The sequence below is a fragment of the Rhodotorula toruloides genome (genome assembly GCF_000320785.1).
Source record: "Rhodotorula toruloides NP11 unplaced genomic scaffold Scaffold9, whole genome shotgun sequence".
NCBI lineage: Eukaryota > Fungi > Basidiomycota > Microbotryomycetes > Sporidiobolales > Sporidiobolaceae > Rhodotorula > Rhodotorula toruloides.
In genome coordinates, this window is record NW_015622969.1 from 460,526 (window position 1) to 484,182 (window position 23,657).

General features: G+C 63.0%; 5 protein-coding genes across 5 annotated transcripts; 4 read left to right on the top strand and 1 right to left on the bottom strand.

Annotated features, from left to right (window-relative positions):
* Window positions 1-479: 479 nt before the first annotated feature.
* Window positions 480-12,995, top strand: RHTO_08115 (E3 ubiquitin-protein ligase HUWE1; the record flags this gene model as incomplete). The annotated part of the gene is made up of 18 exons (XM_016421769.1): window positions 480-833; window positions 918-1,890; window positions 1,948-3,092; window positions 3,152-4,118; window positions 4,180-6,008; window positions 6,067-7,518; window positions 7,578-8,589; window positions 8,650-10,217; window positions 10,273-11,310; window positions 11,368-11,555; window positions 11,624-11,720; window positions 11,776-11,881; window positions 11,940-12,217; window positions 12,283-12,409; window positions 12,467-12,552; window positions 12,625-12,692; window positions 12,764-12,908; window positions 12,969-12,995. 18 exons carry the CDS (start codon window positions 480-482, stop codon window positions 12,993-12,995), a joined length of 11,460 nt encoding a protein of 3,819 aa, XP_016273881.1.
* Window positions 12,996-13,348: 353 nt separating this feature from the next.
* On the top strand, window positions 13,349-16,084 carry RHTO_08116 (TPR and SET domain containing protein; the record flags this gene model as incomplete). Its single annotated transcript, XM_016421770.1, has 5 exons — window positions 13,349-13,757; window positions 13,813-13,887; window positions 13,944-14,795; window positions 14,856-15,150; window positions 15,214-16,084. 5 exons carry the CDS (start codon window positions 13,349-13,351, stop codon window positions 16,082-16,084), a joined length of 2,502 nt encoding a protein of 833 aa, XP_016273882.1.
* Window positions 16,085-16,723: 639 nt separating this feature from the next.
* RHTO_08117 (cullin 4) lies at window positions 16,724-20,085 on the top strand (the record flags this gene model as incomplete). Its single annotated transcript, XM_016421771.1, has 15 exons — window positions 16,724-16,919; window positions 16,984-17,386; window positions 17,444-17,542; window positions 17,595-17,905; window positions 17,965-18,080; window positions 18,139-18,331; window positions 18,391-18,498; window positions 18,577-18,687; window positions 18,755-19,201; window positions 19,276-19,391; window positions 19,475-19,531; window positions 19,615-19,688; window positions 19,773-19,811; window positions 19,882-19,945; window positions 20,008-20,085. The coding sequence occupies 15 exons, from the start codon at window positions 16,724-16,726 to the stop codon at window positions 20,083-20,085; spliced, it is 2,412 nt and encodes an 803-aa protein (XP_016273883.1).
* A 242-nt stretch (window positions 20,086-20,327) lies between these two features.
* On the top strand, window positions 20,328-21,295 carry RHTO_08118 (uncharacterized protein; the record flags this gene model as incomplete). Its single annotated transcript, XM_016421772.1, has 2 exons — window positions 20,328-21,202; window positions 21,271-21,295. 2 exons carry the CDS (start codon window positions 20,328-20,330, stop codon window positions 21,293-21,295), a joined length of 900 nt encoding a protein of 299 aa, XP_016273884.1.
* A 328-nt stretch (window positions 21,296-21,623) lies between these two features.
* On the bottom strand, window positions 21,624-23,610 carry RHTO_08119 (chromatin structure-remodeling complex subunit RSC8; the record flags this gene model as incomplete). The annotated part of the gene is made up of 2 exons (XM_016421773.1): window positions 21,624-22,982; window positions 23,038-23,610. The coding sequence occupies 2 exons, from the start codon at window positions 23,608-23,610 to the stop codon at window positions 21,624-21,626; spliced, it is 1,932 nt and encodes a 643-aa protein (XP_016273885.1).
* Window positions 23,611-23,657: the final 47 nt, after the last annotated feature.

The window sequence follows — 23,657 nt, forward strand, 5'->3', positions numbered from 1 at the left end:
TCTGTCTGCGGCTCGCATGCCGCTCTGTATGTTGTTCTCGCTCGCTTGTGTAGACGCTTTGCCGCGCTTTGGGATGCGCAACCGCCTTTACGCTTACATCCGGACTCCTGGCGAGTGAGTGAGCGGGCCTCTTTCTCGGGGACAACCTTGTCGAAGCTGGATATCAGCTCATTAGATAGTCAGGGTATCGGCACGCACGCAGGACTTGCGAAAGAAGCTGCTGCCACGGTCGTGACGAAGCCGTTCATCCTTCGTCTCCTGCACTCACAGTCGCTGGTTGCAAAGTCGAGCTGCCAGACCAGCGACGACCGCTACAGATTCGACTTTGGTCTTGTACACCGCACACCCAGTTTCGCACCCAGCAAGCGCCTCGACGAGCTCGCTGTCCCTTCCTCTCCCCAGCTCCCTCTCCGACCCTCGTCTACCCGCCGTCACCACCGCAGGAAAGGCCGCGCAGCCGATCAGTGACGGCAGAGTAGATGGCACGGCTCAAGCGCCAGCCCAAGAAGGGCGGATCGGCCCACCCCGGCATCGCCAGCTTCATCACCCAGCTCCAGCAGGTTCCCCAGCATGAGCTGCCCTCGCTGGTCCAGCCGCTGCTCGAGCACGGCTGGGAGTGGCCCAAGACCGACCTCCAGCACTGGGTCTACCCGCTCAACCGGTTCGACGAGATCCTCGAGAACGTCATTCGCGACTACGACCTCGGCTCGATGGAGCACTGCCAGACGAACGAGTTCACGCCGCGGACCAAGGAGCTCCTCCTGAGCGTTCTCGGCTTCCAGAAGCTCCTCCTCGAGAACTCGACGAACCGAAAGATCTTCAACGGTTTCGACGTGAGTTCGCGGTCCTCCTTGTCGAGAAGCAGATCTTGGCTTGAGCTTTGCGCGCTGATTCGCTCTTTGTTACTACCGATGCAGCGCATCAACGACCTCCTCCACACTACCGACATCTCTGTCCTCCTCGCGACCCTCCGCCTCGCTCTTCGTCCAGCTCAGCAGTTCTCGTCGATCAACTCGTCCCTGAACGCCGCGCCCTTCTCCGAGAAGCGCCTCCTCGCACTCGCCCAGTCGTGGGGAACGCGCGAGCATGGCATCGAGCTTTACCAGCTTGCCGAGGATAGGCAGCTGGAAGTTCCGCTCGAGTCGCAGGAGCCCGAGTGGCAGTTCTACCGCAAGGCTGAGCCGAGCAAGGGCGCGTCTGAGAACAAGTCCCAGGAGCAAGGGATGGAGGTTGATTCTGCGGAACCGCCGGCGTCGGCGCCTCAGGCCTCGACCAGCGTTTCTACCCCTGCACCCGTACGACGCACCGCATCCTTCGCTCCCCACCTCCACACGCCCGCGCGCGAGGCGCCTTCGACGCCCGCCGCTCCTACGACGCCTGCAACGGGCACGTCGGCGCAGGGTCCGAAGTCTACGGAGGGTCTCACGACGATCCACCTTCCCAACCTCCGCACGACGCAGAAGAGCGCAATCGACATTCTTCTCGACCTTGCTGAGACTCACCACGTGCCCGACTCGGACCGCCTTGACCTCCTTCAGCGCATCCGCATCGGCCAGGCGCTCTCTTCGCCTAGTACGGCCACTCGTCAGCAGCTCCTCGTTGTGCGCCTCTTCGCCCTCGCCGTCTTCGCCCACTCGCAAAGCGAGCAAGCCGCTCAGCTGAAGATCTTCCTGTACGAGCCCGACCTGATCGCTCAGGTCGCTGAGCTGGTCCACCCCGAACGCGACGTCCCGGTCGAGGTCCGCAGCGCAGCGCTGTACGCGCTGGAGGCGTTCGGTAGGCGGAAGTCGAGGACTGCCGAGGTGGCCAGCGCGCTCAACGCCAGCGTCAGCCACGGCGTGCTGATGGAGACGGTCCGCAAGATGGCGGCCGATCTCGACACCGACGAGCGTGCGCACCTCTCTCTTTCCCGCTGCACTGTAGGACGCTGACAGAGCTCGTCTGCAGCCGAGACGAATGTCGAATACATCGATGCGCTTTTCCACGTCCTGACCTACATGAACATCCACACCGCGATCGGCTCCATGGTTATCGGCGCCGGCATCGTCAGCGTTCTGCTCGACTTCCTCCGGAACGAGCGACGTGGCTACCTCCAGCTCCTCGGCGCGAACAAGGCGAATGTCCTCCTCGACGGCTTCGTTTCCGGCTACTCGAACGCTTTTACGGCCTTCATGTCAGCCGGAGGCCTCAACGTCTGGGTCGCTCGCATCAAGACCGAGGTCGACGAAGCTGTGTCTGCGCACGCCGACGAGGCGAAGAAGCTCGAGGCATCGGTCAAGGAGAACGCGCTCGGTTTCTTGCCTTTCCAGCAGGGCATCCTGCTCAAGTCGTTCCTCCGCGCCCTTCAGCGTCTCCTCGCCGGATCCGGCACGACCGAGGGCCTCCGGAACGTCATCGACACGTCGCTCCTCGACAGTATCAAGACGGTCATGCAGTATCGACGCGTCTTCGGCCCGCAGATCTTCTCCCTTGCCGCCAACATCGCTGCGACGTTCGTTCACAACGAGCCGACATCGCTTGCCGCCCTCCAGGAGGCCAAGGTGCCCGAGATCTTCTACGACTCGCTCGAAGGAGTCATTCCCGCCGCCAACGAAGTCCTGCAGTCGATCCCGCATGCCATCGGCGCCTTCTGCCTCAACCAAGCGGGACTCGATCAGCTTCTCGCGCGCCCGCTCGTCGACAAGTACTTCGAAATCTTCACGACGCGCGAGCACGTCGAGCTCCTTCGGGACCGCGACTCGGCCGTCATCCTCGGCAGCTCGATTGAAGAGCTCATCCGGCATCACCCCGCCCTCAAGGAGAAGCTCATGAAGGGCGTCCACGGCGTCCTCGAGGCGCTCAAGGCGAACGGCGAGCGCTTCGTCGTTCCCGACGGAGAAGAGGGGTACAACCTCGTCGCAGCTTCGCCTGTGCGAGACGTCCCCATGCAGGAGTTGGGGACGGATTCGGCCGGACAGGCGACTCGTGCGGGTCAAGAGCAAGATTCGGATCAGGCGCGTCGAGAGCAAGACGTGAAGGACAAGGACAAGAAGAAGGACGAGGAGACTATGAAGAACAACGAGGCGACCGACGCGATCGATGTCTTCGGACGCGTGCGTACGCTCCGCTAGCAAGCTTGGTATCGCATGCTGACTACCGCGACTGCCTGCAGTTCCTCGAAGGGCTGTTCCAGAACACCGGCCAAGTCATCGACGACTTCTTCGGCGCGACAGACAAGGTCTTCGAGACGCTCCTCGATCTGCTCGCCCTGCCGTGCTCTCCTGCGATCATGGAGAAGAATAACGGCTACAGCTCCATCGCCGCCATGTTCCGGATCGCAACCGAGACCAAGGCAAGCGAGGTTCTCTCCTGCATCTTGCGCCGCACCGACAAGTGGATGAAGAAGACCGAGTGGTTCTGGAACACGACAGCGACCGACGGCCTCGCTCGCGAGTCGCCGCTCGCCGCGATGGTTAGCCCGCCTGTCGACTCGCTTCCTGACCAGCAGAAGCGCTTCCGCGACATCACCGTCCTCCTCTCGCACATCTCGCTGCTCTCCGATGTCTTCACAAACCTCACTTACGCGTACGGGAAACCCGCAACCGTCATCCTCAGCGTCTTCACCAAGCCGGCGGAGCAGGGCGAGGTTCTCGAGCGCATCGGACGCGTCTACCGGGCGTGTCAGTGGGAGAACGTCGCCATCCGTCCCACCAGCTTCTGGACGGGCGAGGCGTCCCAGGCAGCGACCGAGGAGATCGCGCAGAATGCGCCGCAAGGCGAGGCGCCGACTCCCGCGGTCGCAGCTTCGCGCGAGCACCAGCAGGAGCGTGCAGCCGAGAAGGCGGCGGTCGAAGCGATCTCGACTCCGGCGACGCCCGACTCGCCCAACATCAAGCTCATTCAGGACGTCCTACAGGCTTTCACGAGATCGACCTTGCCGTTCATGCAGGCCATCCTCAAGCTTGTCCTCCAGCGTCGCACCGCCGAGGCTGCGCATCGCGCCGTCGGACAAGCTGTTGCTGAGAAGCTCGCTCGCTTCCTCCGCGACAGCCTTGAATGGCCCGAGGCGAAGGAGCTCTCTGCCAACCTGGCGTACGCAGCGCAGAGCCTCATCCTCGTCACCAAACTCCTCTTCGACGGTGCGTCGCCGCATCATGATTTCCGGTTGACACGACCCACTCACCGCTTCATTTTTCGCAGAACGTCCGAACGGCTTGCAAGTCCAGCTCTTGCGTTCCTTCGTCGCCTGCGGCGGCTTCGAAGCCTACCTGCGCCTCTTTGAGCGGCTACAGGCCGTCGCAACGGATTACTTCGCCTCCACGTCGGACGCCAGCACCGCTTCGCCGCTCATCATTCCGGTCTTCGGCGGTCTCAAGACGGTCCTCGAGCTTCTCGTCCGGCTCACGGCGGGCCAGACGATCCTCGAAGCGCCGCAAACGGCAATTCTGCTCACTCGCGAGAAGGACCCGGCAAGTCGCAACTACTTCAACGCGCCCGCTCTCCTCGTTCGCCTTCGCGCAGCAGCTTTGCCGGCAATCTGCGCCATGTGGGAGCAGCCCTGGCTCCGAAAATGCCCTCAGAACGTCGTTCGCAGTCTCGTCGCCACCCTCATCAACGTTCTCAAGGCGGAGGGGGAGGACCAGACAGACCAGCCGCCTCGACCAGAAGTCGGTCGCCCTCTCGGTCAGGTCATCGCAGACGGCAACCTCGCGGTGGGGGGCACGGCGAACGCGCTCAATGCCATGTTCGGCGGTGGGCCGCTCGGAGCCCTGGCGGGCGTTCCAGCCACGCCGCCTGCTCCGGACGAGACGCGCATCGCGCAGCTGATGGACATGGGTTTCCCGCGTGGCGCATGCGAGACGGCGCTCCGCCGCACGCGCAACAACGTCGCCCTTGCGACTGAGTACCTTCTCCAGCACCCGGACGTGGTCGGCGCCGCTCGCGATGAGGAAGCCCGTCAGCTCCTCGCCCCCGCTCCGCTCGCACCTCCTGCCGATGCTCAACCTGCACAGGCCGACAACGTCGAAGCTGCGCCAGCTCCTCTCGCTCCCCAAGACCAGCCCGCAGAGCCTGCGGCCCCGGCACCCGAGCCCCAGGCAGACGTCGAGATGGGAGATGCCAATGCAGATGGCACGGTTGCCGAAGCCGCAGCGTCGACTACTGCTGCAGAGGAGCCGCCGGCGACGCTAGAAACGCCAATCGACGACGTGAAGAAGGAGCTCAAGGTCGCCCGCGAGAAGATCGAGACCGGCTTCATCCACCGCACGCTCGAACTCGCCGAGGACTTTGCGGACCTCGTCTTCGACGTCAAGAACGTCTTCAACTCGCTTGCGCCGCCGAGCAGTGCCGAGTCGGGCAAGCCACCGTTCAAGCCGCTTCTAGACGAGCTCGACTCGTTCACAGCGGAGAACGGTGCGGACGCCCGCGAAGCCGCCATCACGACCCGGCTGCGTCTCATTGCCCTCATCACTACCGACGTCAGCTACCGCGAAACGGTCGAGTCTCTGCGCGAGAACGTCATGTCGACCGTGATGCGTTTCGAACGTCATTACTCGGAAAAGTCGCCCGCCAAGGATGCTCGCCCGAAGTGGCTGGCGCCCCTGATGCTCGTCGCCGACTCGATGCTCGCCATTCAAGACGTGCCGCGACCGACCGAGATCCTCGCCGAAGGCAGCGAGGTCCCCTCTGTTGAGCTCGTCGCGCAGGGTCCGGCCTGGGCAAACGAGCGCAAAGCGCTCTTCGAGCTCGCTCTCGACGTCCTCGACAAGGGCGTCTCGACCCGCGACGTCTTCATCTCGACGTTGCGCCTCCTCCTCTGCTTGACGCGCGACCACGATGTCGCCGCCGCTTTCGCTCAACGCGATGGCGTCCGAACTCTTCTCTCTTCCTTCGCGATCGATTCGCCGGAGACGAAGGGTTGCAGGTCCTATGCCGTCATGATTCTCCGCCACGTCGTCGAGGATCAGGCTCTCCTCAAGTCGGTGATGGAGCGAGAGATCGAAGGATGGTTCGGCTCGAACCGGTCAAAGGTAATGTCGTTTCCGCTGCTTCTCCTTCGGTCTGACGGGCTGAACTTCACCATAGCAGGTGGCCGACGCCACGGGCTTCGTTCGCGCAACACACAGCGTTGCCTTGCGTAACATCGCGACTTTCCTCGAAGCCGCCAAGACCACCATCAAGCTCGTTCGCGCCGATGCCCCGCACCACTACCACGTTACGCTGCAGCGAGACGACGGCGCGAACGCCGGCAAGCAGGTCGACTCTGAGCCCCTCAAGTCGCCGCTCAACCAAGATGGCGCCGACTCGACGGACGCCGCCATGGGCGACGCACCGACCAAAGCCGCCGGCAGGGCGACGCTGTCTCCCGCGCCGCAGGCGGTTGATGTGGTCGTTCACCTGCTCATGCAGCAGGCGCTCGACACGAGTAAGGGTGCCCTCGCGCCTGTCCCGCGTCCTGCGGAGGGCGCCGAATCGGCCGGCAACGCGCCTCCGGACGCATCGAAGAAGGATGCGGTGGATGCCCACATCCCTGCGGACACCCCTCTCGACGATTTCTACCAGTCCGCCTTCTCCCTCGCGTGTCTCGCCGAACTCGTCGCGTCCTATAACCCGTGCAAGGCGAGCTTCCTCGCCTTCTCGACCCGCAAGGGCGGGAGCAAGGAAACGGTCACACCCAAGTCGCGCTCTTCGTTCCTCTACTTCCTCCTGAACGATCTCGCCCTGTCCTCGTCGCTCGCGCCACTTGGCGACTTCGATACGAAGCGCGCATCGTCGATGTGGGGTTGGGCGTCGCTCGTCGTCGTTGGTCTTTGTTACGATTCGGCTGCGGCGTCGACCCTCGGCAACGCCGCAGACAGGGAGTCGGCGAACGAGATCACGGTCGTGCGCAAGGCCGTCCTCGAAGTCATCGCTCGAGCGTTCCGCGATGCGATGGCATCGTCCGAGCCAACCGAGACCCGTTACGCACGGCTCGCCTGCCTCTCCGACCTCTGCCATCGCCTGTTGACGGCGCGTCCCTTCCCGAACGTCAACCGGCCGCACTCGGAGACGTCGATGCAGCTCGCCAAGCTCATGCTCGAGAAGAACTTTGCCGTCATCCTCACGAACGCGCTCGCCGACGTCGATCTCAACTACCCTCACGTCAACGTCCTGATCAACGCGATCCTCCGCCCGCTCGACCACCTCACCAAGATCGTCACGAAGCTCGGCCGCGCCAAGGGAGCATTGTCCGGAGCGGCAGGCGCTTCGAAGGACGGTGCCATGTCGAGCGACTTTTCCTCGGAAGACTCGTCGATGATGAGCGACGGCGAGACTGTCAGTGACGAGTCTGACGTGGAGCTGAGCCCGGAGGATCAGGCCGCAGCCGACCTGTACCGCAACTCGGCGCTCGGCATGTACGAGGGCGAGCTCGAGCAGGGCCAGCCGGAGGAGTTTATGAGCGAGGACGAGGAGGCTTACGACGAAGACGACGACGAGATGATGGAGGAGGAGTTCGACGGTAGCGAGTTCAGCGATGCGTCCGACCTGGATGATGACGAGGTGAGTGGGCACAATTGCTCGACCTGGACGACATCTGACGCGCATTCTGAACTTTACAGGAGCATGGCGGCCGGCGCTTCTCGGATGCCGACATGGAGGAGATGGCCGCAGAAGACGAGGACGACCTTGACGGCGACTCGGACGGCGAAGGCTCCATCATCGATGCCGACGATGTCGAAGAGGAGATTCTGTTCGAAGAAGGTGGCGATGGCGAAGACCAGCTTGAGGCATTCGAGGCCCAGTTCGATGGGGAGGAGAACGATTGGGTGGACGAGGACGACGAGGAAGGTGGCGGTCCTGCCGATGGCGGAGACGAGCTCGTGTTCGGAGGCGAGGCAGGCATGGGAGAGATGGACGACGAGGAAGGCGTCGACGAAGCCGGCGACAGTGAAGGCGGCTTCACCGACGAGGAGGAGCTGCTGACGGGCGAGCTCGAGTTCGACCCAGAGATGACCGAGCAGCTGCGAGCTCAGTCGACTGCACAAGCGTACGGCTGGGACCCGGTCACGGGCGGCGACGGCGCCAGTGCTCGCCGCAACCGAAGCCTTGCCGAGGACATGATGATGCTGGGCGACGCCGGCGCCGACCGCCCTCGCAACCAGAACACGGCCGCGCCCCATCCACTCCTCGCCGAGTCGTCGTCTGCCGAGGCAGCGGCGGAACCAGCTGCGCGTCGTCCTCGCGGCCACCAGGGCGCGAGTCGCGACTCGCCGGCCTATCGCGAATGGGTGCGGTCCGTCGAAGCTATGCTCGGTCCCGGCGGTGTCAACACGCTCGAAGAGATTCTCGGCACGCAAGGCCTCTCGCATCTCCACGGGCCGGAGCAGGTCAGCGTCCAGCTCCAGCCGACGGCGGAAGGCGGCATGGCCGTGGTCATCCAACCGAACCCAGGCGCCCGCGGTGCGCAGCACGCTCACGGGCATGACGCTCACCGCCACGCCGGGACCTCCGCATCGCAGCCCAGCTCGAGGTCGGTTGCGCGCCAGCTCTCCGACCGCATCAACGCTGCTTCGGCCTTTCTGCCGCTGCAGACAAATCAGCGATGGTACGAGGAGAGCCGCATCCTTCAGGGTTCGTCTTTCTGCCTCGTCTTCTCGGCGCGGAGAGAACGCTGACACAAGGAAGGTGCAGGATGCGTGCTCGTCAACGAACGCATCGTGCGGCTCGCCAATCACCTCATCAACGTTCTCCACGGCCCCGCTCGCGAGACGGCGAAGGAGGAGCGCCGGAAGGAGGAGGAGCGTCGGAGAGAAGCGGAGCAGGAAGCGAGGGAGGTCGCCGAGCGACTCGAACAGGAGAAGCGAGTTCAAGCAGAGGAGGAGGAGCGACGACGGAAACAGGCGGAGGAAGAGAAGGCGAAGGAGGAGGCGGACACTCGAGGTGGAGCGGAGGCGTCAGCGGCGCAGACTTCGATGGAGGTCGACAACGAGCCGACCGAGGAAGTCCCTGACGACGTCGCCGAGGTCATGAATCTCGCCCGCTCGCTCGCCGCGGGACTCGCGGTGCCATCCACCTCGGGATCGACTCCAGCAGCCACCTCTCGTCAAGGGACGCCGGCGAATGCACCCCCAGCCTCGGATACCACCCCGTCAGGCGGAGCTTCTGCTCCAGCGGGCGAAGCCGCTGCACCAGTCGCCAGCGGCTCGGAAGATGCGCCGCGACCGGAGCGTGTTGCCGTCCTCGTCCATGGCGAAGAAGTCGACATCACCGACACCGGCATCGATCGCGAGTTCCTCGAAGCTCTGCCCGACGACATGCGCGACGAGGTGATCCGACAGCATCTGCGCGAGACTCGTACGCGCTCGACAGGACCTCCTCCAGCCCTTCCCGAGCACATCAACTCCGAGTTTCTCGACGCTCTGCCGCCGGCGCTGCGCGACGAAGTTCTTCGTCAGGAGGCCGCAGCGCAGCGTCGTGCTCAAGCTGCGCCTGCAGCCGCAGACCAGGCTGTCGGCCGCGCCGACGAGCCGGCCGACTTCGCCGAGGTCGACCCAGCCGACTTTTTGGGCACGCTCGACCCCGCACTGCGGTCTGCAGTCTTGTCGGCCGAGCAGGGCAACGCGCCCAATCCGCTCGACGCTCTCCTAGGCGGCCTTCTCGCCGCCGGCAGCAGGGCCCGTCGAGGTCCCGCTGCGAATGCGGCGTTCCAGGCTGTTGGCGGGCAAGCGGGCGGGCCCGACCGTGGCGGTGTTCCTCTGGGTCAACCGGGTCATGCCGCCGCCAAGAAGTCTGCGACGCACCGTGAAGTCATCCAGCTCCTCGACAAGTCCGGCCTGGCAACCCTCGTGCGACTACTCTTCTTCCCACAACCTCTCAAACGCCACTCGCTCCAGCGCGTCCTCGTCAACCTGTGCGAGAACGGTCGCACCCGGGTCGAGCTCGTCCACCTGCTCCTGACGATCCTACATGACGGGACTCGCGACGTCTCAGCTGTCGACAAAAGCTTCTCGCAGATGAGTCTGCGTGCGAGTCGTGCGCTCGTGACGAAGGAGACGCCAAAGCGCAGGGCGCCCGAGACGCCCGGTGGCTCCCTGCCGCACTTCCCCGGCGAGAGCGTGCCGAACTTGATCGCGCAGCGTTGTCTCGAGGCGCTCGGCTTCCTCGTCCAAGCGAACGAGCAGACGTCGCTCTACTTCCTCACCGAGCAGGAGGTCCCGGTCAGCAAGCGTGCCGCCAAGAAGGGCAAGGGCAAGGAGAAGGTGAGCTTGACGGGATCTGCTTTGCATGGGTAGCCGTTGACGCCTCTTTCCGCAGGCTGCGCCGACGACGACCTACCCCATCATCGTGCTTCTCGGACTCCTCGAGCGACCGGCAACCCTCAAGACGCCTGCGATGATGGAAGCGATCACGACTCTCCTCGCCCAAATCACGCGCTCGCTCGCCTCGATCGAGAAGCCTGCGACCGCCGAGCCCGCCGCAGTTTCTCAAGTTCCGCCTGCACCGAATGCCGCCACGGGGAAAGCCTCGTCGGCGGCAGCAGGCTCCACTGCACCTCCCGCAGAACCCGCCAGCAAGAACGACGACCAGAAGGCGAAGGACGTGAAGGACGCGCCATTGACGGTCGACGCGCTGTCGAAGAACCCACCGCAGATTCCGGCGACCAGTCTTGGCCACGTCGTCAACGTTCTCGACGCTGGCGAGTGCTCCAGTCGCACGTTCTCCCAGACGCTCGGCCTCATCCAGAACCTCTCGCATCTCGACGGAGCTCGCGAGATCATCCTCGGCGAGCTCAAGGCGCGCGCCGAGAAGATCTCGCAGGAGATCGTTCCCTCGCTCGTCGAGTTGCTCGACACGATCGGCCGCGACCAGCCCGTTGGCGGCGTCACGCTCGGCAAGTTCACGCCTGCGTCGTCGAACCAGGCAAAGCTCCTCCGCATTCTCAAGACGATCGACTTCTTCGGTGCAGCGCCAAAGAGGCTCCCATCGACCAACAGCGGCGAGCCCGCCTCGAAGAGTCTGTCTGCGGAGGAGGAGCAAGTCAAGCAGATCTACAGCTCGCTCAGCAAGTCTGATCTGTGGAAGCGACTCGGCGACGCGCTCGGCGGCATCGAGGCCAAGCCCGACCTGCTCTACCTCTCGACGGTGCTCCTCCCGCTGATCGAGTCGCTGCTCGTCGTCAACAAGTTCACGGACGCCTCCTCGACCGAGTTCATCGACTTCACTACGGCGCACAGCAAGATTCTTAACACGATGGTTCGCAACAACCCGTCGTTGATGAGTGGATCGTTCGCCGTGCTCGTCCGCAACTCGTCCATGCTCGACTTTGAGAACAAGCGCTCCTTCTTCTTCTCGGTGCGTCCGGCACGTTTGTGCAGCAGGGACTTTCGCTGATCTTCTTGCCTGCTGCAGCGCCTGCATGACCGTTCTCAGCGGAAGCGACCGCACTACCCGACGATCAACCTCAACGTCCGTCGTGCCCACGTCTTCGAGGACTCGTTCCATGTCTTCAACCGCAGGTCCGGCGAAGAGATCAAGTATGGCAAGCTGAACGTCAAGTTCTACGACGAGGAAGGAGTCGATGCTGGAGGCGTTACTCGGTACGTCCTTGCTCGCGCCTTGCCGAACGTGCCAACACGAGCTGACGGTCCGATTGCTTGCCCGATAGCGAATGGTTCGGAGTGCTCGCGCGCCAGATGTTCAACCCGGGATACGCGCTCTTCCAGCCTCAGGCCGCCGACTCGCTCACGTACCAGCCGAACAAGGTATGCGACGTCGCCGTCCCTCGCGCGCAATGCTGTGCTGACCGTGCTCGCGCAGTCGTCCGCCATCAACGAGAACCACCTCGAGTACTTCCGCTTCGTCGGCCGCCTCATCGGCAAGGCTATCTTTGATCAGCGCATCCTTGAGGCTCACTTCAGTCGCTGTGCGTTGCCCTCCCCTTCGCTGACTGGTAGCATCGAGCTGATGCACGCGCATCGCAGCTGTCTACAAGCACATGCTCGGCAAGCCCGTCGACCACCGCGACCTCGAGTCGATCGACCCCGAATATTATAAGTCCCTCGTGTGGATGCTCGAGAACGACATCGAGGGTATCATCGACTTGACGTTCTCCGTCGAGCGGGACGAGTTCGGCGTCATGGAGGTCGTCGACCTCATCCCGAACGGCCGGAACATCCCCGTCACGAACGAGAACAAGCACGACTACGTCCGCCGCATCGCCGACCAGCGCCTCTCGATCGAGATCAAGGATCAGATGGATGTGCGTCGCGCTGACTGCCACCTGCTACAGTTCTCGAGCCGCGTACTGATCTTTCCCTCATGCAGGCGTTGCTGAAGGGTCTGTACGACGTCGTGTCGAAGGACCTGCTTCAGATCTTCTCGGAGCGGGAGCTCGAGCTCCTCATCTCGGGCCTGCCGACGCTGGACGTGGATGACATGCGGGCGCACACCGGTGAGTGCTGCCACCGCCCTCTTCCGCAAGACCTCGTACTGACTACTCTAGCGACAGACCTCGTCGGGTTCTCGCCATCCGATCCCGTTGTCGCGTGGTTCTGGCGCGCTGTCAGGTCCTTCTCACAGGAGGAGCGCGCGAAGGTCCGTCCCATCCCGCCTTCGTCTAGCATCTCTCCTTCCCAGGCTGACCTCTCACCCCTTTACTTGTCACAGCTCCTCCAGTTCGTCTCTGGCTCGTCTCGCGTACCGCTCGAGGGTTTCGCCGCGCTGCAGGGCATGAAGTGAGTTGGCGATTCTGGCTCGGTTCGCCTCGCCTTTCGCGCAGTCACTAACCTCGTCTTCCGTTCCGCAGCGGCGTCACCCGCTTCAACATCCACAAGGCGGGCAACAATGCGAGCCTCCCCACCGCGCACACCTGCTTCAACCAGCTCGACCTGCCGACCGGCTACGAATCCTACGAGCATTTCCGCCGCCACCTCTCGCTCGCCATCCACGAGGTGAGTTTGACGACCTCTCCTGTGTCGACCGCACACGCTGACGCGCGCGTTGCTCGACAGGGCGCAACTGGCTTCGCTTTCGCCTGACCGGGAGACGTCGACTTTCCTTTCTTTCCGCAGCTTGCCCCATCTCTTTCCCGTTGTTCCGCCGTGCATACTGTGTCACTTTAGCTCCGCAACCCTGCATTCGCAACTCTTGTAGAAAGCCTGGCCGCCGTTGTGTTGTTGTCGCCGTCGAAGAGAGTAAGTTGCTCCTCGCTCGCTTTTTCCTCTTAGTCTCCGCTTCGCGCGCGTCTCTGTGTGCGCCGGTACGCTTCCTTTGCCTGTTTCTTTCGCTTCCTCGTACTCGCTGACCTTTTTCAACTCGTCGCGGTCCGCGGATGCAGCGGGATCAGCTACAGTCCACTCTCTTCCTCCTCCCGCTCACTTTCACCGACACAATGAGCTCTCCTGACCTCGAAGCGCTCCTCCGCATGGCAGCTACGATGGGGCTGGGACCGGACGTCATCAAGCAGGTTCGCGCGAACCCCGACATGCTGCGTCGCCTGGCCGAGGGGGTGAGGGCGAGCGCGTCGAGCGGGATCACGTCGCCAGCGTCGTCGACGGAGACGGACATGCAAGACTTGCTCAAACAGCATGCAGACGCTGCGAGGGCTGTTGCCGAACGGGAGAAGCGACTCCCTCCTCGACACCCGCCGAGGAAGGATCGCGACGACCAGATGCGCGAGATGGAGGCTGGCCGCCGCCAGGCTATGGAGGTTCAGAGCGTTGGGGAGAAGGGCTTTCAGTTCTCGTTCATCGGCATGCCCAAGGCATCGTCCCTCGTGCCTTTGTCGAAGCTTCAGCCGAGTCAGTCCCTTCGCTCTCCCTCAACCGTCACCGTTACTGACCGCAGCATGTATAGTCGTTTTCGACGAGATGCAGGTGACGAAGACGCACGAAGGCCGCTATCTCGCCGTACGGATCGTCTCGCGCCCAGGTGAGCCAGCTCAAGCAGACCTGGCTGTCTCCCGAGGCTTACGGGCTTTGCGACAGCTGTCATGGTCGGCATCACTTTCCTCGCCGAAGACGTCACTGGCCGCAGCGAAGTAATCGCCATCTACAACCTCGACCTGCACGGAATCCACGCAGGACCCGACCTCGACGCTTTCTTTCCGCTTGGTACGATCCTCGTCGTCCGCGAGCCAACTTTCAAGATGAATGCGAACGGAACGATGAGCCTTGTCAGGATGGACTCGCCCACCGACTTCGAGCTTGTCCGCCCTGGTCACCCCCTCTTCTCGACTCTCTCCTTCGCCACGCCTCCGCCCGTCTCACCTCGCACCGACGACTTCGACTTCAAGGCACTCGGTAACAAGTACTTCGTCGCCAAGAAGGACCTTCTCGCAGTCAAAGCCTACACCGACGGCCTCGCTCACACTCTTTCGCCCGAAGTCAGCCTTCTCCTCCGCCTCAACCGCTCGCAAGCCCACCTTCGCCTCGAGAACTTCGCTTCGGCCTATCACGACAGCTCGTTCGTGCTGAAGCAGCTCGATGAGGGCGTTAGCGGGCCGCCGCAAGCGAGGTTGAAGGCGACGATCCGCCTCGCTCGCGCATTCGAAGGGATGCGCCACCTCACGCTCGCGCTCGAGCAGTTCGGCAAGGTTATCAAGCTCGATACCGGCAGCAAGGAGGGTGCGGAGGGCAAGAAGCGCATCGAGCGCAAGCTTCGCGAGCGCGACACGGGCGGGTACGACTGGCGCGAACTGGAAAAGCTCGCCGAGACGCAGACGAGACTCGACGTCGGCGACTTTATCGGCCCCATCAAGGTCGTCGAGATGCAAGGGCGCGGTGGAGGTCGCGGCGTTGTGGCTACGAGGGATATCGAGGCGGGAGAAGTCCTCCTCGGTACATTTGGCCTTCCTAAGTCCGACTGGCTTCAACGCTGACTGCTTTTCGCACGGCCAGTCGAGGCTGCGTTGGGCGTCGGCGAGCCTCCCAAGGGCGGAATGATGCTCACCCTCGACTTCCAGACCAACACTGCGACGAAGCCCTCTACGCTCGACCTCGTCTTGAAGCTCGCGAGCAGAATTAGCGACGATCCGACGGTTGCTCCCCTCGTCTATGGCTTGCATGGCGGAGCCCGCTTCCCTCCTTCGAAGACACTCGCCTTCGACTCCTTTACCGAGCGCCCATTGCCCGTCGAGGGCGAGCAACAGTTTGTCGATATCGCCCGTCTTGAAGCCGTCTGTTCCACCAACACGTGAGTTGGCAGGGCTGCTGATGCGGCGGCGGACCATGCTCCTCACACATTCGACTTCCACAGCTTCAGCGCTGGCTCGACCCAACTCGTCGATATCGTCGACGAGGACGCTGAGAGGGTCATGAAGAAGAGCGCCAGCGGCCTCTTTCTCGGGGCAAGCCTCTTCAACCACAGCTGCTCGCCTAACGCTCGCTGGTCGCCCTTGCGCAACGTCATGGTGATTCGCTCGCGCACGTCTATCCGCCAAGGAGACGAGGTCTTCCTTTCGTACGTCGCACCGCTCGACTCGCGCCGTCCCCAGATCCTCCAAAGTCATTTTCCGGCCGGGTGCAAGTGCTCGCTGTGTCTCGGCGAAGCCCTCGATGGTTCGGTCCAGATCGCTCGCCGCGCCTCGCTCAAGAAGACGGACTTCGCTGAGATCCAGAAGGCTGTCGAAGAGCTGCGGGCGAGAGCTACACTCGAGCCAAAGAGCTTGATCCGTCTTCGTCTGCGTCTCCAGAAGATCCTTCGCCAGCTCGAGGCGACCTACTCGCAAAAGCACGGCGCCTTTCGTCCGGAGATGGCGACGGTCTACCACACGATGGGCGAGTTGACGGATCCGACTCAGTCGTCGACGAGGGACGAGGGTAATCGCTTCAGCATCAAGGCTCTCACCGCTGCCGGAGCGGTCTTGGAGGAGACGACCGCGAAGGTCAAGGTTGTCGCCGCGCCCTGCAGTGACCCGTGCAACGCCGTCCCGCAACTCCTCAACATCGCGCATCGCTACAACAGGTCACCGGCAAAGCCGCAGCAGGCTCGCAAGTGGGTCATGGCCGCTTTCGAGATGAACCGCATCCTGTACGGCGACGATTGGTCTCGCTTCGTCGAACGCTACGTCGAGGACATCAAGGCGTTCAAGATTGAGTCCGTTGTCAAGGACTGCGGTGCCATCTAGGGCAGGGACAAGTAGGTTCGACGAGCGCCAGACCGTTCTCCGAGCTGACAGACCGTCTTGCGCAGGCACCGATTTCTCTCTTGCATGGTGTGCTCCTCCCGTCTTCTCTGCTGCTCGAGTTTCGCTTGCATTTCAGCGTCGTTTCACGAAGCGGGTCTGCGCGTCCGCCTGAAAGCGTGGCGAGGAGCGTCGCTCGATGGCCTCTCTGCAAGACAATGGTGGTCGGAGGACAACACCTTCGCTCGAGCGGATGAGAGGCTCGTTTAGACGGCAACAAAGCGACGAGAGAGCTGGCGGAAGAGGCGAGTAAGCGCCACAGTCCTGCGCTGCGAAGTTCATCGCTCGCGCTGTGGATTACGCATCCAGCATAGCCGTCCCAGCAGATGAAGTCGAGGCTGTGCGCGGCCGCAAGCTGTCACAGCCTTTGTGGACGGCGCTCCCCCTCAAACTGATGATGAGAATCGCGAGGAGGAGCAGGAGAAGGAGTGCCTCTGCTGGAAGTGCTGGAACCGTTCGGCAGTAGTAGTCAGTACATCTAATAGCCTCTGCGCGCACCAAGAAGCCCAGCTTGCCCGCGAGTGGAGTGTCCAGGTCGAAGAGGCGCTCCTCATCGCAACTTGGCTCCACCCGCTGCTGGCGATGGCCTCGCCGCCGCACAAGATGTCCAAGCTTGCTCACGACGCCGCCAGAGATGCACAGACTACGGTCCAACAGTCCAAACAGGCCGCCGAGTCCAGCTCCTCGCTGCCTCCACCGCCTTCGACGAGCAAGCGACTCGGGCTGACCAGCGGCGTAGACAAAGCCAAGGTCAAAAAGATCACGCTCAAACCTAAGCGTGAGTGCTCTGCCCGCTCTTGCAACGCACCCGGAACCGACTGACGCTGTTGACGCCGTGCCAGCTCGATCTTCCGCCGCACCCGACCGCACCGCCCTCACGAATCAAGCTGTTCTCACCCTCACACGCGCCGTTCGAGCCATCCAGTCACGCCCACCACAACCTACACCCGAGTCGCTGCAGACGCTGTACGGACTGTGCGAGGCGGCCGTCGCTGCAGGGCCGCAAACCTGCCAGCTTCTCTATGACCGCATCCGCATGGAGATTGAGCGGGAGACGGGCGAGTTGCGCAAGATTTTGGCGGGCAGTGCGGACGGGATGATGCATGAGGGGCAGGAGGAGAAGTGGATGAACGAGTTCGAGCGGGAGGGGAAGCGGTTCTTGGACCAGGTGCTCCTCATTCGGAGCATCTTTCTCCAACTTGACCGCACCTACGTCCTCAACTCGGCTGGTCTTCTGTCCATCTGGTATGTACCGCTTCTACTGGCAGAAAGACGAGCATCGCTGACCTCGATTATTCTCAGGGACCTCGGGCTCGACCTCTTCCAGCATTCGGTTCTCGCGGACGAAGGGATCGCACAACGCGTCACCTCATGTCTGCTACATCTCGTTGAACAGGAGAGGTGTGTTCTTCTGCTGGATTCGGACGAGCTGCTGCTGATGCCCGAAGCGTAGGAACGGCAATATCGTCTCCCGTTCTCTCCTTCGCTCTTTCCTCCTTCTCCTCCGCACCTTCTCGCAACAAAGCTACACTACTCTCTTCTCCACGCCCTTCCTGGCTTCCACACGCGCCTTCTACAACGCCCAAGGCCTGTCGCTTTCTACGAGTGTGGACCCGTCGACTTACCTCAAGCGTGTGGTCGAGCGATTACACGAGGAGGGCGAGCGGTGCGACGCTGTACTCGGTTCGGAGTCGAAGGGCAGCGTGCTGCGTATAGTCGAGGAGGAGATGATCAAGGGTCATGTCGAGAGTATCGCCGAGAAGGGTACGTCCGAGTCCGCCGATCTCTGAGTGCCAATGATGCGCTGACTCTCCGCCTCGCAGAAACGAGCGAGATGTGCGCGAAAGATGCGCGGGAAGACTTGACCGCGCTGTACGCCCTCCTTGGCCGGATCAGCAAGATCCCCGAGCTTCGCAAATCGTTCCTCGAGTACCTCAAGGTGCGTACTCCCGCTTCAGTCACTGCGGAGACGCTGACCTCCCTTTCGCGACCATCAGTCCGCCGGTCTCGCCGTCGTCATGGACGCCTCGCAAGACGTCAACATGGTTGACAACCTGATCGCCTTCCGCAAGCGCGCGAACGACCTCGTCACAGCCTGCTTCTCCGACGACGCGAGCTTCAAGTCGGCGATCAACTCGGCGTTCGAGTTCTTCATTAACAAGCGCGAGAACAAGCCGGCCGAGATGATGGGTAAGGTTGCCGTTGTTTGGCATCGTCCTTTCTGCGAGCTGATCCGTCGTGAAACGCAGCCAAGTATCTCGACGCCAAGCTGCGAAGCGGTGGGAACCGCGGCATGGACGAGAACGAGCTCGAGAAGACGCTCAACGACGTTCTCTACCTCTTCCGTTTCACGCAAGGTGCGTCTCCTCCTTTTAGTCCGCTAGCTTTCCGCCCTAGGGAGGGCAAGCTGACTTCTGGAATTCGCTGACCTACAGGCAAGGACATCTTCGAGGCGTTCTACAAGCGCGACCTTGCCAAGCGATTGCTGCTCAACAAGTCTGCCTCGTTTGACGCCGAGCGCAGCATGCTTCTCAAGCTCAAGGACGGTGCGTCTTGCGTCTCGACTTGTAGAGGCAAGCTGACACGGGGCGTCGTCCTTGTCTTCGCGTGCAGAATGCGGCGCCGGCTTCACGCAGAAGCTCGAGGTCATGTTCAAGGACATGGAGCTGTCGGCCGACGTCATGCAAGCCTACCAAGCCACGGCCGCCGGCTCGCGCTCACCCAGCAAATCGAGCGAGTCGTTCGACCTCTCCGTTGCCGTCCTCTCGCAAGGCAACTGGCCGACCTACCCTCCCTTCCCTATCGCGCTTCCTCCATCTCTCACCTCCGCCCTCGATCGCTTCAAAGCGTTCTACATCTCGAAACACTCGGGTCGGACAATCACCTGGGCTCACGGGCTCGATACGTGTGCATTGAGGGCGACGTTCCCGAGCAAGGGCAAGGGCGGGGGAAGGAAGGAGTTGATGGTTAGTTTGGCGCAGGCGGTCGTGTTGTTGTTGTTCAATGACGTCGAGGATGCGAAGTTGAGCGTGGAGGAGATTGGCGAGGCGACGAAGTTGGGTGCGTGGCGACGGTTCCGCTGGTCTCTCAAGCGATACTGACCTGCTCGTGTCTGTTGATCTTCGCGTACGCAGACAAGAAGGAACTCAACCGCACGCTCCAATCCCTCGCATGCGGTAAAGTCCGCGTGCTCGTCAAGCACCCGAAAGGCCGCGACGTCAACCCAGGCGACCAGTTCTCGTTCAACTCGGTGCGTTTGCCGCTTGTTCTCGCCCTCTGTTGAATGCTCGCTTCGAGGGTGATTGACGGATAGGGTCGGATCTGCGGGAACAGGACTTCAAGGACGACCATGTGCGGATCAAGATCAACCAGATCCAGCAGAAGGAGACGGTGCGTTCGCCTGTTCCCCATCGCTGCGAGCCTCTCTCGAATGGCAGGAGCTGCTTGCTGACCGGACGAACGGTTGACAACAGGCTGAGGAGAACAAGTCGACGACCGAACGCGTCTTTACGGACCGGTCTTCGCACTTGCAGCTCGCTATCGTCCGGTGCGTCCTCGCCTTACATTTCACGCTCGTCGGGCATGACTGTTGGCGCCGTGGGCGGCTGCTGATCTTTGGACGGTTGCACAGGATCATGAAGGCTCGCAAGACGCTCAAGCATCAGGAGCTGTGCGTGCTCCTTTCGTTCACGCTCTCCTGCGCGTGACGGAGAACCAACGCTGATCCCTCGCTTGCGCAGCGTGATGGAGGTCATCAAGCAGATCGGACAGCGGTTCAAGGTCGAGCCCGCCGAGATCAAGAAGGTGCGTAGCCGCCGTCCCGCTTCGCCCGCAGCCTCACTGACGTTCTCTCTCTCGCCGTGCAGTCGATCTCGAGCCTGATTGACCGCGAGTACATGCGGCGGTCGGACGAGGACCAGCGGGTGTACGAGTACCTCGCCTGATTCGACTCGGCGCCTCTCGACGACTCTCCCTGTACATTCGTCACCTTTCACCTGTTGTTTCGCCCTTACTGCTATGCATCGCTGTTCGCACGAGAAGGGATTGGCTCGAGTACAGGGGGACGGTGAGCGGGTCGGGCTGGGCTGTCTGAGCGGGGGCGGGGGGACTTCGCCTCGCTCGTCAACTACGCCTCGCCAGCACGCTGTGGACCACAACGAGCACTGCCAGACTGCTCACACACGCCATGCCACGACCCACACACACCCACACCGCCCAGACGCCGCGCCAGTCGACGCCGACCTCGTCAAGCTCGTCGAACACATCGGGTCACGCACCCACCGCGAGGAGGCGCAAGGGCGTGCCAGTCAAGTCGCCAGGACGGTCACTCGCACCCTCGACTCTGTCCTCGTCGACCCCAGCGGGTCCGCGAACGCTCTCGTCGACCGTCAACGCGCCTCATCTCCTCAAGGTCCTCCTCCGCGACTCGGACCTGCCTCGCTCGTCGCTCGACAACAAGCGCTTCAAGCCCGCCGCAGAGAAGGCCAAGAAGAAGAAGACGAGCCAGCGGGACACCCTGCCGCCTGCGCTGGAGGGCTACGGGCGTGGCAGGCGCGGGACTTCGCTGAGCGCGATCACTTCGGCGGAGGGAGACTACGACCTGTCCGGCGCGTATGCGGCGATGGGACGGGGCAGGTCGCCTGGTGTGCACACTGCAGGGGGCAGGAAGGGCAAGGCGAACGGCGTCCACCACCACCACCTCTCCTCCTCCGCGAGGCGAACTCATGCCCCCGCGCACTTCCACCCGTATGCGCATACATCGAGCCCCTCGTACCAGCCGTCGACCTCCGCCATCCCGTACGCCGACCCGAGCAGGATGGCGCGCGCCTTGTCCGCCGGTCTCGCACACGCCATGCCGCCTGCGTCTATCGCGCCGCCTCACCTCGCACACCCGCCGCAGCCTTACTACCCTCCCATCCCGCCTTCGTCGGCTGTCCCCGTCCCTTCTCCCCTCGCGAGGAGCTTCTCGGCGAGTGGAGCCGAGCGGCTGGCGAGGCAGCGGACGCCGAGCGGGTCGACCGGAGTCGCGAGGGTCGCGGAGCTCGCTGGGACGCCAGTACCGTGAGTCGAGTCTCGTTCTCCCGGGTCTCTCTTGTTCCAAACGGAGCTGACTCTGCTCTCGCAAGCAGTGGCTACCACGCCGTCGCCGCATGACACCCCGTCGCCCACATCTCCGTATCCCTCGCTCATTCCTCGCCCTCGCCTGCATACCCACATCGACCTGTCGGAACACTATTTGCGCCTTCCCTTTCTTTGTTGCTCTCCATATCGACCTCTTCGCTTTCTCCAGCGGTGTATAGACTTGCTTCCACCCCTTGATCCGCTTCTTTCCCCTCGTCGTTGTCTCCCATAGCTTCCTTGCACTAATGGACTGGCTTCCTCGCAACTTTTGACGGAGAGACTGCTTTTACAGAAGCTCTACGAGGAGAGCCAATGGTAGACCCGCACAACATGCTCAAACATCCGCCTCTCACCTCCTCCCTCACGCCAGCGGAACAGCCGCACCGTCCTGCGCCGGCGCGGGTCCAGGATTCTGCACCGGCTGCGCCCTCGGCGGCACGTACCCCATCTGCGCCATCTGCGCCTGCACCTCTGCAGGCTGGACCTGCGCCGCGTTCTGCCTCGCGGCGGTGACGAGCCTCGCCGCCTCCTCCAGCATGCGCGCAACCTTGACGCGGTCCTCGAACAGCTCCTGCTTCTGCACTTCGACCGCGCGCCGTTCAGCCTCGACGAGCTGTTCGAGCTCCTCGAAGTGCTTGAGCTTGAGATCGAGTTTGCGGACTTGAGCTTCGACGACGGCTGTGACGAGGGAGTGGAGCGAGGCGTCTTCTTCGAGTGCGAGGGCGTGCGCTTTCGCTGCTGCCGAGCCGAGGGCGGTGAGGGCGGCTTTTTGGATGTTCGAGGTGGCCGAAGTGCGCGACGAGTCGGCGAGCGGGTCCTCGTCGGCGTCTTCCTCCTTCTTCTCGACTGCGGAGGACGCCTCGCCGTTCGTCTTCACCGCTCCGTCGACCTCCATCCCATCGCCGCCCGTCGCCTGCGCCTTGTCCTTCTTCTCCTTGAGGCCCTTCTCGAGCTCCTCAATCGCCTCTCCCGCCGCCTTGGCCGCAACCTTCCTGTCGACCGCACCCGCCAAGAACGCCACAACGCTCATGACCGGGTTATCCGTCTTGCTAAGCGGGACCCTCCCAAACCCATACGGGCCGTTCGCCGCTCCTCCCGCCTCGGCAAGGAAGCCATCCTCGATCGGGAGCTTGAGGAACTTGGCGATGCACTGTTCCTTCGTGCGCGTACCAACGTGGTCGGCGACTTTGTCCCAGTCTTCGTCGTGCATCTCGATCCCTTCGAGCAGGAGGAGCGTCTCCTGGTCCGACCAGGGATCGGTCTCGGCGTGCGCGAACGGGTCCGCGTCGAGTCGGACAAAGTCGCCCGAGTGCATCGTCGAGGGGAAGCGGCCCTCGGAGTAGCACGCGCCGCAGAGCGACACCTCGCCCTTGGATTTGAGCGACGTGTATCGCACGGTTGGGGTGGTCGTTCCGCAGGTGTGGCAAGGTTTCAGGTTGCGCTGAGGGTCGGCGGGTGACGTTTCGGCGGCGGTTTGGGCGGCGAGAGCTTGGTCAGCGAGCGAAGAGGCGGTTGCGGAGGAGAGGCGGATGTCGGCTGTCGCCGGACGGGAAGGGTCCGTCTTGATCAGGTCGGTGCGGATGGAGGTGCCGGAGGCAGTGGTGGAGGAGGGCTTCGTGCCGGGGTGAAGGGGAGCGAGACCTCGAGGGGTGTCGACGAGGATGCGGAAGTGGCCGGTGAAGGGAGGGCCGAGAGAGGATGGGCGCGAGTCGGCATCGATCTGCGCACACTCGTGGGTCAGTCACAGCATTTTCAAGCGACTCGTAGCAACGCGCCTGGTAGTTGATGAGTCCCCACTGCTCGAGAAAGGCGTGCACGCGCATGATGGCGCAGACGTCTCCCGCGAGGTTCCGCCTGCACGCCGTCACGGTCAAGTACTCGCTCGGGTTGAGCCTGTACGTGTGGATCATAAAGTCGCGGTAGTCCTTGTAGATGGTCGGCGTCTTTGAGCGGTTCTTCGAGTTGAAGAACTCGGGCAGGCTGCGGCGCTCGATCGGGTGGATGGTCGCGAGGCTAAACCAGGTCGCGTACGAAGGCACGATGACGGGGTGCGTCTGCGTCGCAAGGTACCGCCGCGCCGTCGTGAGCCGCTTCGAGACGTTGGCAGCGTCGTCGCCAAACATGCCCGCCTCCTTGGCCGAACGCTGGTTCGCGTCGCCGTCTTCCGCCCCGTCATCCATCGCTGCACCCGGTGTCGATGCCTCGCCCGGTTCCTGCGTGCGCGCGCGCTTGTTGTCGCCGGTCGAGGTCGAGGCGGACGGGTCACCTCCCGCGGCCGTCGCAGCAGTTGGGTCGTCTTCAGCGGGGCGCTTGAGCGTCTGCTGAGGCTGTTGCGAGTCGACCTGCATCTTCACAGCGAGCGTGAACGTGAGAGAGCGAGCGTGTCCAAGTCGAC